The sequence below is a fragment of the Parus major genome, chromosome 6 (genome assembly GCF_001522545.3).
Source record: "Parus major isolate Abel chromosome 6, Parus_major1.1, whole genome shotgun sequence".
Classification (NCBI taxonomy): domain Eukaryota; kingdom Metazoa; phylum Chordata; class Aves; order Passeriformes; family Paridae; genus Parus; species Parus major.
This window is the reverse complement of record NC_031775.1, coordinates 231,605-245,338: the sequence shown is the minus strand read 5'-3', so window position 1 is coordinate 245,338 and position 13,734 is coordinate 231,605. Positions and strand designations below refer to the sequence as shown.

The 13,734-nt window shown below is 40.7% G+C and overlaps 1 protein-coding gene across 1 annotated transcript in view; it reads left to right on the top strand.

Moving 5' to 3' along the window:
- Positions 1-75: 75 nt before the first annotated feature.
- The window catches only part of CTNNA3 (catenin alpha 3), an 83,672-nt gene continuing 70,013 nt past the window's right edge, over positions 76-13,734 (top strand). The window contains exons 1-3 of the mRNA XM_033515607.1: positions 76-473; positions 2,572-2,673; positions 10,325-10,431. Coding sequence (XP_033371498.1) covers positions 461-473; positions 2,572-2,673; positions 10,325-10,431 — 222 coding nt within the window. The 5' untranslated portion in view covers positions 76-460. The remainder of the gene's footprint in view (positions 474-2,571; positions 2,674-10,324; positions 10,432-13,734) is intronic.

Below are 13,734 nucleotides of genomic sequence, written 5' to 3'. Positions count from 1 at the left end.
CAGGTTCGCGCCCTTTTCCCCTCAGGTCAGACCTTCCCCTCAGCTCCTCTCAGCTCCGCGCCCTTTTCCCCTCAGGTCTGACCTGACCCCCCCCACTCCCCTCAGCTCCTCGCCCTTTTCCCCTCAGGTTTTCCTGGCCCCTGTTGCCGCTCCTGCCCCAAGGAACGAGGGAAGAGGACCTCTGTGTCCTGTGGGAGGAGAAGAAACCAAGGGAAGTGGAAACGGGGAGCTGGACATCTTGGAAAGCAGGTGCACGTGTCTTCAGGAGGCTGATGAGGCCGACGGCCCTTAAAAAAAAAACGAAACTGGGGAGGATTTCGGGCCAAAGACGCATATGGAAGTCCCTCCTTACTGAGAGAATGTGGCTCAGGGAGGTGTTCCTGGATGCTCTGGTACATCCTGGACCTGATTGCCTTTTGCTCAGAGCTTTCAGCATTTCAGACCGACTTCTGTGGCATGAATGGTAGGAGCATGTAAGTAGGCAAAAATATATTTTATCCAGGGTTTTTTGGAGGTCTCCTTTGGTGTAGTGACTTCTGCTTTCATTCATCTTGCCAGTGAAACGAATAGTTGCCTGTGCTGCCTCTTTTTGGCATATTAGTACAAACACTCCTCTCAGTCTTACCAGCAGGTGCCTCACCAATACTTGAAAATGCTTTCAGGGTCTTTTGTAAGAAGGTGCTTATTTTTATTGGTCTAGGATGGCAGGAACCTTGTCCAAACCCTGCCAATTCTGACTGCTGCCCTGGAGTTACCACAGCTTTTGAGGTAATCCCTCTTAATAAACACCAGGAACTTGAAACTGTTGCCTCTCCTGTTGTGAGAGGTGTCTGAACACAGGTGTTTAGCACCATTTTAGACACTTTTGGCCACATCCAGCCCTTGCATATGTGGTTGAAGCCTGTGGGAGGCCTGGGGTGTCCGAGAGGCTTTTCTGATGGATCCTAGAGTATCTAAAATGGTTTTAGGTGCTTAGCTTAAGCAGCTGAATCCCATTCCTCATTTGATGACTCAAAATGATGGGTCAAAAAGCTTTAAATAAAATGAGCATTTTCCACACCTCCCATTAGAGAGTCCATCAAAACAAAGAGCATTGCTGTTCACCTCTTGAGTAATTTGCTTCATAAATAAAACACTGATGCACTTACAAAGATGCAGTGATTAAAAAAGTGTAATGGGGATCATTTACATAAATCCACTTGTCTGTATTGAATTTTGCAGTGAAGTGAATTGTGTTTTTGTTCTTAACTTCTAAATAATAATATTCATGAGGTAAATGAGAGAGCTAAGAAATGCTGAGAAATACTGCAGGTGCTGAGTTTTATACTTGCATTGCATGATATAGTTTTAATACAGTACTCATAAAATTAAATCTTACTCCAGCAGCTTTCTTATCTGTCTGTTGTTGTTCATGCCTTCTAAATTCATGAATTGCAGGTGAGAAAAGAAGGATTTTTTTTTCAGGGTTTAAGTTTCAATTATGAACCTGAGAGGAATGAATTATGAATAAAATTGTAAGCTTAATCTGGCAATACAAAGTACAATTCCCCGTTATAAATTATTATATAATCTAGGAAAGTCTGCTTAGTTTATATGAATAATATTTGACGCTTTTGCATCCATAATCCCTTTTGCTGCATTCCTTCTATGCATCTCTAAGTGCAGAGGAGCTGATTTTGTAATTAGTTGGCCACTACATGACACGGCTTAAATGTGATTGGTTTTTTCCCCCGTTCCTTGCAACTGTTTCAATACTGTCTCTTGTATCTGTCCAAGTAATTTTTTTCCCCCTGCCTCTATTCTGTGTAGTCACAAAATGTGCTCCTTCCTGAAGTTTGGGGTTTTTTTCCCCCCTCATTCTTTGTTGAGTCTCCCCAGAGCTGTTAGGTTACTCAACCTCGAGGCTGTCTGTGCTCTTTTAACCTCTAAATCAACTAAAAATAGCCAAACTTCTTGGGTTGAAATTTTCCAGAATGAAAATTCAGCCTGACACACGGACCTCGTACAAATTTTCAGAGGGAATGATTTAAGACCTCCAGTCTCTAGCAGAATAGATGCAAATATTGGGCAGCCTCTGCCTTTTGGGAGTTTTAGGAGGGTCCTCTTTGTGTATTGTAAACTGCACTTCAGGGTGCTCTAATTAGCTGTGTTAGCAGATTAGCAAAACTTCACTTGTATCCAATTTTTTAAATGGCTGCCTCGGTGGAAAACCTTACAGATGGAGGGATTATCTGTCTGGAGTCGTGTTTTCAGTATTTTGTGAAGGTGAACGGAGGAGATGTACATTGCATCTATATTTGAGTGTGGATTTACAGTGGTGGCCTTTGCTTTCCCTCTTCCCCTTTCCCGTGTTCAGCCTAAACCTCATGGATTTTTGCGGGGGCTTTGCCATTGCCTTCCCCGGTGTCCGATGGAGTTCCTAAAAGCCCCGTGTCCAACCCGGTTTGCAAGGCCAGGAATGAGCTGGGGTGTCCCGAAGTGTTGCTCTCAGTAGCTGTCAGTGAAGTCGGGCAGTACCGTTTTGGGAGGAGTTCCTGCTGAGCGCTGCCCTCCCGTTTTGTTCCCGACCAGCTGGGACTGACAGGCGGCCGTGGGTGCCCGAGGAGTCCAGCTGCCACAAGCGGAGCTCTTCCCTGAGCCCTTTCCTTTCTCCTTGGGGTCTTCATTCAAAAGGTAAGATTGAAGGAGGATGCAGGAAGGATGTAAGAAATTTTCCTCTTGGTTGGAAGTACGTGAAGCTCTAAGTGGAACTACAGCGGCTTAATAAAAGGATCACTTCAAAAGTTTAGGAAGTTAAAAGGCTGGTTTTCTCAGCCAGCCTTCTAAAAAATTAACTTCTAGACACGATTTAAAAAAACCCTTCTGAATATTCTAAATATTTTAATCTTATCACTTCAAGCCAGTGGCTGAGGTTGTGCAGTGTGTTTGCATATTTTCCAAATAAGAGAAGCCATTTTGGAATATTGGGAAAGGAAGAATAAAATGTATGGATGCTATTATTTTAAAAAGTTAATCTTACCTTTTGGTAATCTGCTGGATGTTGCACCTAATTGAAGGAAGGTTTGTGTAAAAGTGTGTTTATTACACCTCAGTGTGAAAATAATGAGTTACTGCACTATCTTATACCATTTAAAAAAAATTCAAAACATAAAAAAATATTTATTGTGATAGAGGGGTGAAGGAAAGCTTTTATATTCAGTGTTACATCGTGCATATTTCAAAACCCTTATGAGCACACTTCTCTGTTAGGTAAAATTGAAGACAAGAGCTGTGTTCAGACCTAGTGAAGCCCCAGAGACATCCAACAGCAAAGAATTAGGCATTTAGGAAGAAACCATAATGAATTTGTTCTGTTTTTCTCCTAGATCAAATCCATTGATCGATGTTGGGAAATTAATTCACCTTGGAACAGAGTCTGGTTGTTTTTTGGTTGTTTTTTTCATGTCTGCTCTTCAGCCAGATGTCTTTGAGTTGCACTGGGAGGTCAGGATGGGCTGGAATGTCCCTGGGCTCTATTCCTGAAGCTGTTCCACCAGGAGAGCTCTGCCAGCTTTGTTGGGGTTTTCTACTGAGCCCTGGTGTGAACTGAAACGGGTTGAGGAGTTTCTGGAGGAAGCAGGGTGCTGTGCAGCAGTGGGAACCCTGCTGGAAGGGTTAACCCGGGTGTTGAGGGCTGTCCATGTTTGCAGGCACGGCCTGGAGGGGTTGTGGCTCTGCTCAAATGCTGTTTTCTGTCCCTTTTCATGAGATTGTGATTTTGTATCTACTTGGGAGCTGCTTGCCAGCATCGAAACTGAGGCAGTTTTTGATTTCTCTCGTATTGTCATGCATATCTGAGTCAATACGTTATGTATATATATAAAGTATCAGTCACATTTGCTACCCTTAATTTTGGGGTTGTTTTGTGCATGTCTGTAAGCAGTGGAAAAGGATACTGTCCTAGAATACTAAACCACTACTTAGGTCACTGGACAAAGCAAATAATGCAAACCTTTATATCAGTTAGAGAACAGTTATATAAAACAGTATGTGATGGTGAGGCATCCCAGGGTAGGGCATGGGTAGGAAGCAATCAAATCTGTTGGCAAAATCGGTAGCAGCTCCACAAAGAGAAGAAACCCAGTTTTTTTACCTCTTTGCAGCTGAGATGCATTTTTTAAGCAAAAAAGGAGGGTGTAATGTTGTAATAGATAACTGCCAGCAAACAGCAATAAGGGGAAACGGGGAATTGTATTTAAAGGAAATAAAATTTGAAACCTTTAGTGGCAGCTCATGGAATTTCTGTTGTCTAATATTTTAATGAGTGGAACAATATCCTATTTTTAGGGGAAGGTCAACTTGAGCTTTATTTGAACAGGGTCTGTGGTTCTGAACACAGATAGGAACACTTTAGATGTGATAACCAAAGGGAGGGCTTGGAGCCAGACCTCCTTAACCTATCATTAGGAGCTCAGATAGCCATCCATGGCAGAACCGTGTGCCACTCAAACAGAGAGGAGTCCTTGTCCTGGGCCCAAGCTGCACGCAGTGAAAATAGCACTGATTCTCATGGGGAAGGATTTTGGGGTTTTATTTCAGAATTTAATGGAAAATATTAATGATTTTTTTTTTTTTTAAATGAAATGCTGCCATCTGATGTCACACCACCTTCTTTTGTGTGTTGGTTTGTTTGGTTTGTTTTTTTTTTTTTTAAGGTAAATGCTTTTCCTTAAATATTAGAACTCTTAGTTTTCAGACCAAAAACTCTAGTACCTGCAAAAATGTGCATGGAAGAAATGTTACAAACATTAGATTATTAAAGTATTTCTAGCTTAAGCACTATTATTTTAATTCTGCTATCACCCACAATGGTGCATATCCAGTGAAACTCCACTGATGAGTGAAATTATTTAGTTTACTGGTAGTGAGATATTGTCAGGATATAAGAAAGTTTGCATGAGACAAGTTTGTTGAGCTGTGACTCTTTATTCCACCTCCAAAGTTTGTTGTTTTTTTTTTCATAAACCATAATTAAACCTTTCGATGCCACTAGGTCAATCATGATCCATTGCTTGCCATGGGGATTCTCCAATATCCATGCAGAACTAGGCTTAGGTTGTTTTCTTTTCCTTGGTAGAGTGATTGCAGGGTATGATGTATCACATTATTTATGCTGAGAACTATGTTGAAGAACTTGGTGGAAATTTTATGTTCCTGTGAGTTTTATCTGCTCTTCAAATGTGGATTCAAAAAGTGCTCTAGGGAGACAGTAAACACAGGCAGAATTGAAAGGAAATGCAAAAAGAAGTGCTGTGTTTTTTTGGTTTTAATTTTTGGGGCTAAAATTAAAAAAACGTTCCAATTACTTCATTGCCAGCCTGCACCAATATGCAAAGCCTGTTTAAATAAAGCAGCTTTCAGTGAATAAATGTTAGTAATGGATCTGAATCTCACCACCTTCTCCAGCTCTGCTTTGTGCTGTCTGTGCATTAATAGACATGTTTCTTGTTACCAGTGGTAAGTAATGATGAATTACTTAGAGATGATTAGAGAGCTGACAGCTTTGTCTGGAAATTTAAATAATTTAGCAGGTGTTTTATAGGTTTTACCTGGTGTTAAACGGGCCAGGTCCTTCCCAGGTGCTGGAGATGCTGCTCCATTCCAGAGCATGGTCTGGCCCACAGCATACAAGAGGTCTTCTCTTTGCAGTACAACAGCTTGGACTTCTCAGCCTGAACTAGAAGATTTCGGCATCCTGAATACCTTATTTCATGTGTCAGTTAGAGGATTAAAGGAAAATGCAGTAGTTGTTTTTGTGGCTTCTATGAAGTCTGATTTGCACTTGCTGTACTGACTGTAGCAAAAGGGCTAACAAGTTTTATTCCCTCAGTGCTTTTGTTGACAATTAATGAAGCTGTATAGGAAATACTGAAATGAAGAACAAATAGTAAAAACATTAGATTATATCTTCTCAGCAATGTTTAATATCTTGGAAATCCTCAGGTTCCCTGTCCATATGTATCTTGGTAAGAAATAGAAACCCTGAGTACTTTAACTTTTCTTTGTTATTTAGAAGGCAATGGGCCTTTGCATTTTCTGAAATTGCTAGGATAATATATTGTAGAGTGCCATACAATAGGAAATAAAAACACCAGAGAAAACAAATTTGGTGCCAGGTTCCTGGGTGGGAGCTTTATGAATCCCTTTGCTGTCCAGTTCAGGGGTCTGGGAGTGAGTCATTGCCTCCAGACTGAAGTTGGCACACGGTCAGAACACGTGCTGAAACAGTTGCTATGCTGAAAATTCCAGGAATAACCAGTGGAAGTGTAAGTAATTTCATGCTCCCTGTCATCTAATTGTTCAAAACCTTTCCAGCTCTAAACTTTGATGCCACGCTGACTGTGCCCTACCATGTAGCTTTAAGGGTGCCCATCCCCCTGCCACCCGTCCAGCAGCCACTGTGTCCCGTCAGTCATCCTGAAATACACTGGGAGCTGGTCGGGCAGTCCCCTGCAGATGCCTCAGGAGCCCAGTAGTGAGCCAAGGCAGTGGCACTGGAGTCCCCCACACGAGGGAATTGCATAGACAGTTGCTTTAGTGCTGAATATGGACCATGTGTTTTCTAGGATAGGTGAGTGATACACTGTTGGCTTTCTAACAATCTAGCAGGAAATGGGTTCTGAAGTAAAGGTTTTCTAATTTATGCAGAATGTCTTTGGCTCTGCTTTCTGACACTTATTAGTTTATGGCTGTATACGGTGTACTTACAGATTATAAAAAAAGCTGCAGGTGCTGTGCTCACTTTGCATTGCAGAGGGATGTAGACTTTGGCTGTTTTTCCAGTGTCTTTTCCTTCTTACACCAAAAAGACTCAGTAGTTTTGACATCTGATGAAAAGACAAAGTTTTCATTATCTGGAGGTTGGTAGGAGTGTGCAGGTGGTTCCTTTTCTGGCTGTTCTGGGACACAGCTGTGTCTTGTAACACATGCTTAACATCCTAAGTGTTGTAAGAGTACAGGGCTGAGATTGCCTCCTGCAAAGGTTAATCTAACGGAGTGGGAGCTCAGACAGCCTTTTACCAAAATATCTTGCAGCGAAGGCCCTGCTGAAGTTAGGGGGATGTTATATTAGGGTAGAAAAATGCATTAAAAAAAAAAAAAGGGAAGGTGAAATGTTGATTTTGATTTTTTTTTTCCTGAGGCAAACATACATGAGATTTTGTCATCTTAATGAATATAATCTGGAAGGACAGAGGTTCACTTAATAAGTGGAAATGCCAGAGAAAATCACAGGATGATCTTTGCTGGCTGTGTATTTTTCTTTCTATCACCTCTTATCCTTACCTTAATTAAAAAAAAAAATAAATTAAAGAATCCAATTTAAATATTGATTAACCAATATGGTATATAACAGTAAGGAGAGCCTGGTAAGCTAAAAATATGTAGTCAGATTATCAAAATAGTTTAAGATCTTGTAGTTTTCGCTGCATTGCCTTGCAAAGCTGTTTTTATCTTCCTGCTTTAAGGAAGTTTCAGGAAGCATTAGAATTCTACTTAAAAATTATTGCTGGAATCAGCAAGTGAGCCCTTAAGTGAGTTATTTATATCTTAGAATATAAGTGAAATTTTCAGAGACAATAGTTTTTGCAATTGACTTTCAGTTGATGATTCATTACGGGCCTGACTCAAGGCTAAAAGCTATTATTGGCTTAACTGGCTTTTGAACTTAGGGCTCAAGCAAAGAATAAAAGTGCTGATGTTAGACAATATGCTGAGGGTAAGAAACAAACAAACAAACAAGCAAAGAACACAGAACGACCCAGAAAAGGGAAGTCATGACACATGGATTCACATTTCTTCTGACCTGCAAAAACGGGGTTAGATTTCTAATACTTCCCGAGTTTGAGAGTGCTCTGTGGTGGGAATCTGGAGCACAGTGGTCCTCTAGTAACAGGAACTGACTTTAATTACAACTACATATTTATCTGCCAAAATTGAGAAAAGATCTGATTATTGCAGGTTGTGCTGTGAGGATGGAGAGAAAGCAGCAAAAAGGTTTAACTTCTCTATTTTGAGTAAAGCAGGTGCTGACACCCTTCTGTCAAGGAACTGTGGGGAAGCCACTGCAGGGTTAAAGCATGAGTGTATCTGCAGAAAAATAACCGAGTCAGGCAGTGGTTTCTTTAGGTCTCAGTAGAAGCACGAAGCGCTGTCTCCTTCCAGCTTACCTGAGCCCTTGTAACTGATGGATGTTTGACCAGGGAAAAATCCACAGCACAGTCGATACAATCTGTTTGCAACTGCTGTGATGGATTTCAAGGAGTGCCCATATTTTGGGAGATTTGTGAAAATATCGAAGATAAGGGTTGGTAACCAGCACTATCATAAAGATTTATTTTTTTTTTTCTAATGTGAATAGAAAGCGATTCATTAAATATTGGCCAAAGATTTAGAAAACCAGTGAATTGCAGACGGCTAAAAAGGATCTGTCTTGACCAGAGCGCACAATGCTGTGGTTTGATGCAATCCCAGTGAAGCTGGAGGACGGTATCCCGTTGACTTAAAGGGCCTTTTGAATAAGGGGGGTGGACACAACAGAAGCGGCTCGGGAGCTTCTGTGCCGTGTGCTCGGAGCCTGCAGCACCAGGCACAGCCGGAGCCGGCGCTGGCAGCGCTGCAGGGCAGCCAGGGGCGCTCCAGCAGCAGCGCACTGCGGGCTGCAGCTCACCCCGGACACCCAGCGTGGCACCGACAGACATCCGCGGCCTCCAGAGCCACTTGTTAGCACTGGGCACAGAGACAACCGCTGGCAGCTCCAGTTTTGACACGCCCGAATTTTATGGTGCTTGTTAAATGTGTGAAATATGGGCAGATAATTTGCTTTGACGTTTCTAGAGTTCCCTTTCTATTCATATCTGTGGAAGGAATACTGGGGTTTTGTTTTTGTTTTTGTTTTTTTTTTTTCTGGTCAGTCTGATCTCAGGTTTCTTTTTCCTTTGTCTTTTGGTTCAGAACTAAAACTGAAAAATCAGTTCATTCCACATGCTATCACCTGGCTGGATGCAGCTGAATTTGTGGGAACTTGGGTCTGCCCTAGCGTAGTTTGTAATAAAAGAAAAGCTTGGCACTTGTTTAACCTTTAGTAAGAATGGCAAAACCCTAAATTGCTTTATACCTTAATTCTTTAATTGTTGCTGGTATTATCTTTGCTTGTAAGTGAAATGTGGATAACTCTCCAGATCCATTCCTACACCACTTGCTACAGAAACCCTAAACCTGCAGTGCTGTATTAAATCAGTGCTAGGTTCACTGGAAGGTGACAATCCATCTCTCCAGCCTGCAACAATTGCAGTACCTTATTACTGTCTTATCCAGCAGCAATGGTTGTAATAAGTCTTGCTTAAAAAGGACAGATATCCACTATTTGTGTGTTTGAAGTCTTTATTGGCTAAAAAGGCTTTGCTGTGCTGTGTTTTATGGGAAGTTAAGTTGCTGCAAAATTTAAAATGTCTTTTATTTTTGGACTATAATCAGTTGCAATCCAACTAAAGCAGTTGTAATTCTTTGTTGACACACACACACATTTCAGGCTAATGGCCTGAGCCATGGCCCAGTGAACTTGGTGAAAACTATTAATTCACATCAGTAGATTCTGCATCAAGTTCCTAATGAGTGACTTATTCACCTTAAAGACCTTACTTAGCTTTACTTCCATCTTATTGACTTCAGAAATAGGCTTTCTGCCCTTAATTTGTCTTGACACTTAAAAAATATTTGTTATTGCAGGGTATAAAATAAGAAAATGTTTCACTTTTTTCCTGCTGTTAATTTCCAGAAATTTAAAGGGCTGTTGTGTATGCTGCTTGCTCTTAAGGTGCTTATTATTACCCCTGTAATTTGGCACATGGAATAAGATTATTGTTATGGAAGAAGTTATTGTGCACATAGAATTTATGTTTTTGTTTTGTGATAAATTCAGTAATGGAATTTAATATTTTTGCTTTAAAGCTGCTTCTCAGACTAGCAGAGGACTTTTACTCAATGGTATTCTAATTCAGTTATCCTTGCATGTTTTTTTAACGTGTCGTCAATGTAGAAATCTGTGAATGAATATAAGGAGTTATATGTACTTTATGATTCTACAGTTCATGTAAGTATCAGCGTATTTTTTTTCACAACTTGAAATGGGGAGTGGGAAAAGTTGAAATGTATTTCTTGAAATCCTAAGCCTGTTATGGAGCAAGTTCATACTCACACAGGCAGTCTCTGGGCTCTGTCAGAAGGCAGTGGGGCTCGTAGTCATGGTTAATATTGGCTTATTACCCTTCTCTTGTTTTGTACCCAGGTGAAATGTCAACAAAAGTGCCAAACATTAAACTGAAAATTGACCCTCGGGATCTGCAGATCCAGACATTTACGGTGGAGAAATTACTGGAGCCGCTGATAATTCAGGTATTTTAGAGCTGCAGAAAGTAAACTGGGTAACCATGGAGGGAAGGGATTAAGGCTGGAGAACTTTGACTAAGGACACTATTCTGAAAGTCACACCCACAGCTCACTTGCACTTTTCTCAGGCTCAGGAGATCTCCAGGGCTCTGTCTTCCAGATCTGGTCGTTCATTTGTCACTTCCAACTTTGCCACCCAGTCTGCCACAGTAAATGCTGCATGTTCCAGCTGGTCTCTTGCACAGTGTTCTCTAGGAGAGGCTTAAATGTAGAAGACACTGAAAATGGATTTCCAATGCATGAAATAAGTAGTTCTTTAAAAATAAACTTGTATTTTCCCCATTTGATGCTTTCCCTCTCCCTAACTTATCCAATTTCTTTTCTTTATTAATTATTCATTGTCACATTTGAATGTTGGGTTTTTTTTTGTCTTTTCCTCCCTTACTCATTTTTCCCTTCTGGAAGGTTACTTTCCTCAGAAAGTAACCTTTCCTATCATGACTTCATTTCCAGCTGCTATTAAGTGAACTGCCTCTCTCTGATTTTGTCTGCCTTTGTTTATTTGTTTTTGCCTGGCTGTGATTGATGGTGTAAAAACCCCCAGTTAACAGGTCAGTGGTTTGTGGAAGTTGTCAAGGATATGTGGATGGGTTATAAAATTAGTTTCAGAGTAGTAAGAATAGATGTCTTGATAGACTGAGTTTAAAAACCTCCTGTAGACCAGCAGGTCAGACTGTGCTCAAGCATCTGCAACACTCTGGGTGTTTTTAGAGGAGGTAAAGAAAAGAAAATTTTGATTTGAGTTTTTCAGGATCAAAGAAACCTGACAAAGCAAAGGAATTGCAGTTCCAGAATAAAACAAAGAAACCATTTAAGTTTTGTGGTTTTTTTTCCTCCCAGCTCTTCTCAACCATTAAAAAGTTTGAGGCTGTTCTAATTGGAAATGCTTTGGTTCTAAGAGAATAGTCTGACTGTTTCTTCCCTCTCTTAATTTCAATGCTTTGCTTGTTTCAGACCTGTGGAAGGAAAACTTAAGTTTTGAGTGGATCCTTCGAAAGAAAGTGTTAAAAATATAAAAATAGGGATTAAAGGGTGATTGAGAGGCTGGAAGGGTAATAAGTGAAAATTAATCTGTGATTAGAAAGAGAATCAGACCAGTCACAGATAAAAATGATGTTCCTGCCAGATTCACTTTGGCAACTGCTGCTTGGAACACAGTTTATTTTGAGAATTCTCTTGTAATTTATTTATTTATTAGTCTTGTAATGCTGTGGCAGGAAAGAAACAATGGAAGTGTTTGAGGTTCTCTGAAGTCTGTTCTAGCCAGTTATGCTAAGTGTTAGGGCATCAGTGCAGGAAAAAACTGAGGCAAAACCAACCTGGGAAGTGACGAGGAAGCAGTTGTGGAAATAGCTGCAGATCACTTGCTGAATTGACTCTCTTCCCTGCAACGTGCACTTGGCAGTGGTGATTACTACGAAACTCTGAAAATAGCAACTGTTTTGTGTAAAACCCTCTGTGAGTCGGCAACTTCTCTATCCTTGGAATAAAGCAATTTCCCTGAATTGCCCTGGGGGTTTCCCTCTGTCTGTGGCCTTTTATTCCAGGTGTTTTGAGGATGTTAGTTTTGAAAGGAAGGCTTCTCAGTCTAGTTCTCAGTCAATGCATCGGGCATGTTAGAAAAGGTAGAGTTAGCATGGTTCAGCTGACATGATGTGTAGACAAATCCCTGGAATTGGATTTGGAGTCCCTTGGATCACTGATGAAGAACAGGCAAGTTGAAAGGCTTGTGTTCCCACCTGTTATCCACAGCACAGACGTTTGCTCACAGGGAAAACACACACTGTTGGTTGGAGTTCTACAGATGGTGAGTTCACCTTCTCCTCACTGGGTGGGATTAGCCAGTGTTTGTATGGGAAATACTTGGGATTTGAAACAGTGGGCAGGGGTTTTGCTGTTGTCATTAGGCCACTGAGTTAATGTCTCGTTTTTCCTAAATGTCTAGGGATTGACATCTAGCTACGCTGAACTACCTTGTTAACAAAAAAAGAATGTGTTATGATTGATGCTTAAAAATACTTTTTATAGTAAGATAAAGGTGAAGTATTAGGATACTCAAGGTATCAAGACGTTGCTTCCTGAGCTACTACAGTATTAAGAGGTTGTCTCTAAGTGCTGCCAGTAACTGAATGTAGCATGGGAAGAGCTGCTTCAGAGTTTTCTGGAAACTTGGTATGTGGCATAACCATGACCCCACAAGAAACCCCACCCCTTCAGCCTAATAAGTAATGGCAATAACGGGCACGATTCAGCTCTGTGGATGTGGTGGCACGTGCCTAGAAAATGGCTTGGAAACCCTTTGTGCCTTTAGCACAAGTGTGTTCCTCCTCCCAGAGCTAGGCTGAGGGACCTGCTGTGCATGGCAACAAGAAGGTGTTGATAGCTGGGAAATCCTGAGCAGGATTAATGGGAATGTGTTTTTCTTTCCTCTTATAACCATGTCAGTGACTGTGTATTCTGCCACTGCAGTACCAGCTCTGTTGACAATAACACACTGTATTAGTCTGTGGTTCAGTCCTTTCTGGGTAGGATTGCAAAACTTTGTTACATTCCTCACTGGGGTTCTGTGTTGGAGAATTCAGAGCAGTTTTTCTGTTGTCCATAATCTCCATGAGCAAAGAGCTATCTAACAAATTTTGACTTTTATTTGAGATCAGCTGCTGCCTCCAGTATTTCCTGACAGTGATGCAGAAGATGCAGTCTTACAGTCAAGAGTTTTCACCTGCAGGAATGGTTATTTTTTTATACTTTTTCATTTGTTTTATTTCCTTTCCTCCTCAACATATCAATGAACAGGGTATAGAATGATATTTTACACTTAAAAAAACTACAGTAAAACCCTGCAAAGTAGAATACAATATCTTCTAGTGAAATAGTGATTAAATGCATAAAATTTAAAAAATACCTTTTAATTGGTAGTTTTTTTAGGGCTGTTTCTAATTTTTGATGGTGTTTTACGCCTTTCTTATTGGAAGTATCAGCCTGTAATCTCTAACTCACACTTAAAGATGTGGTCATTGAAACTGCCTTAAATGTTCTGAAACTGACATTAGAGAAGATAAAAGATAAAGATTTTTATTCCCAGAGCATTCTCTACCAGCTGGCTGATTTATGTGCAATAAATAATTCCATTTTCTTCCTTTGAGCCACAGTCAGAAAAATACCCAAGCCTTCTTTAACAATCTGAGCCCGAGTTATTTATGTTGTTCTCTCCCTTGTGACATGCCAGAGCAGTTGATGTCAAGTGGA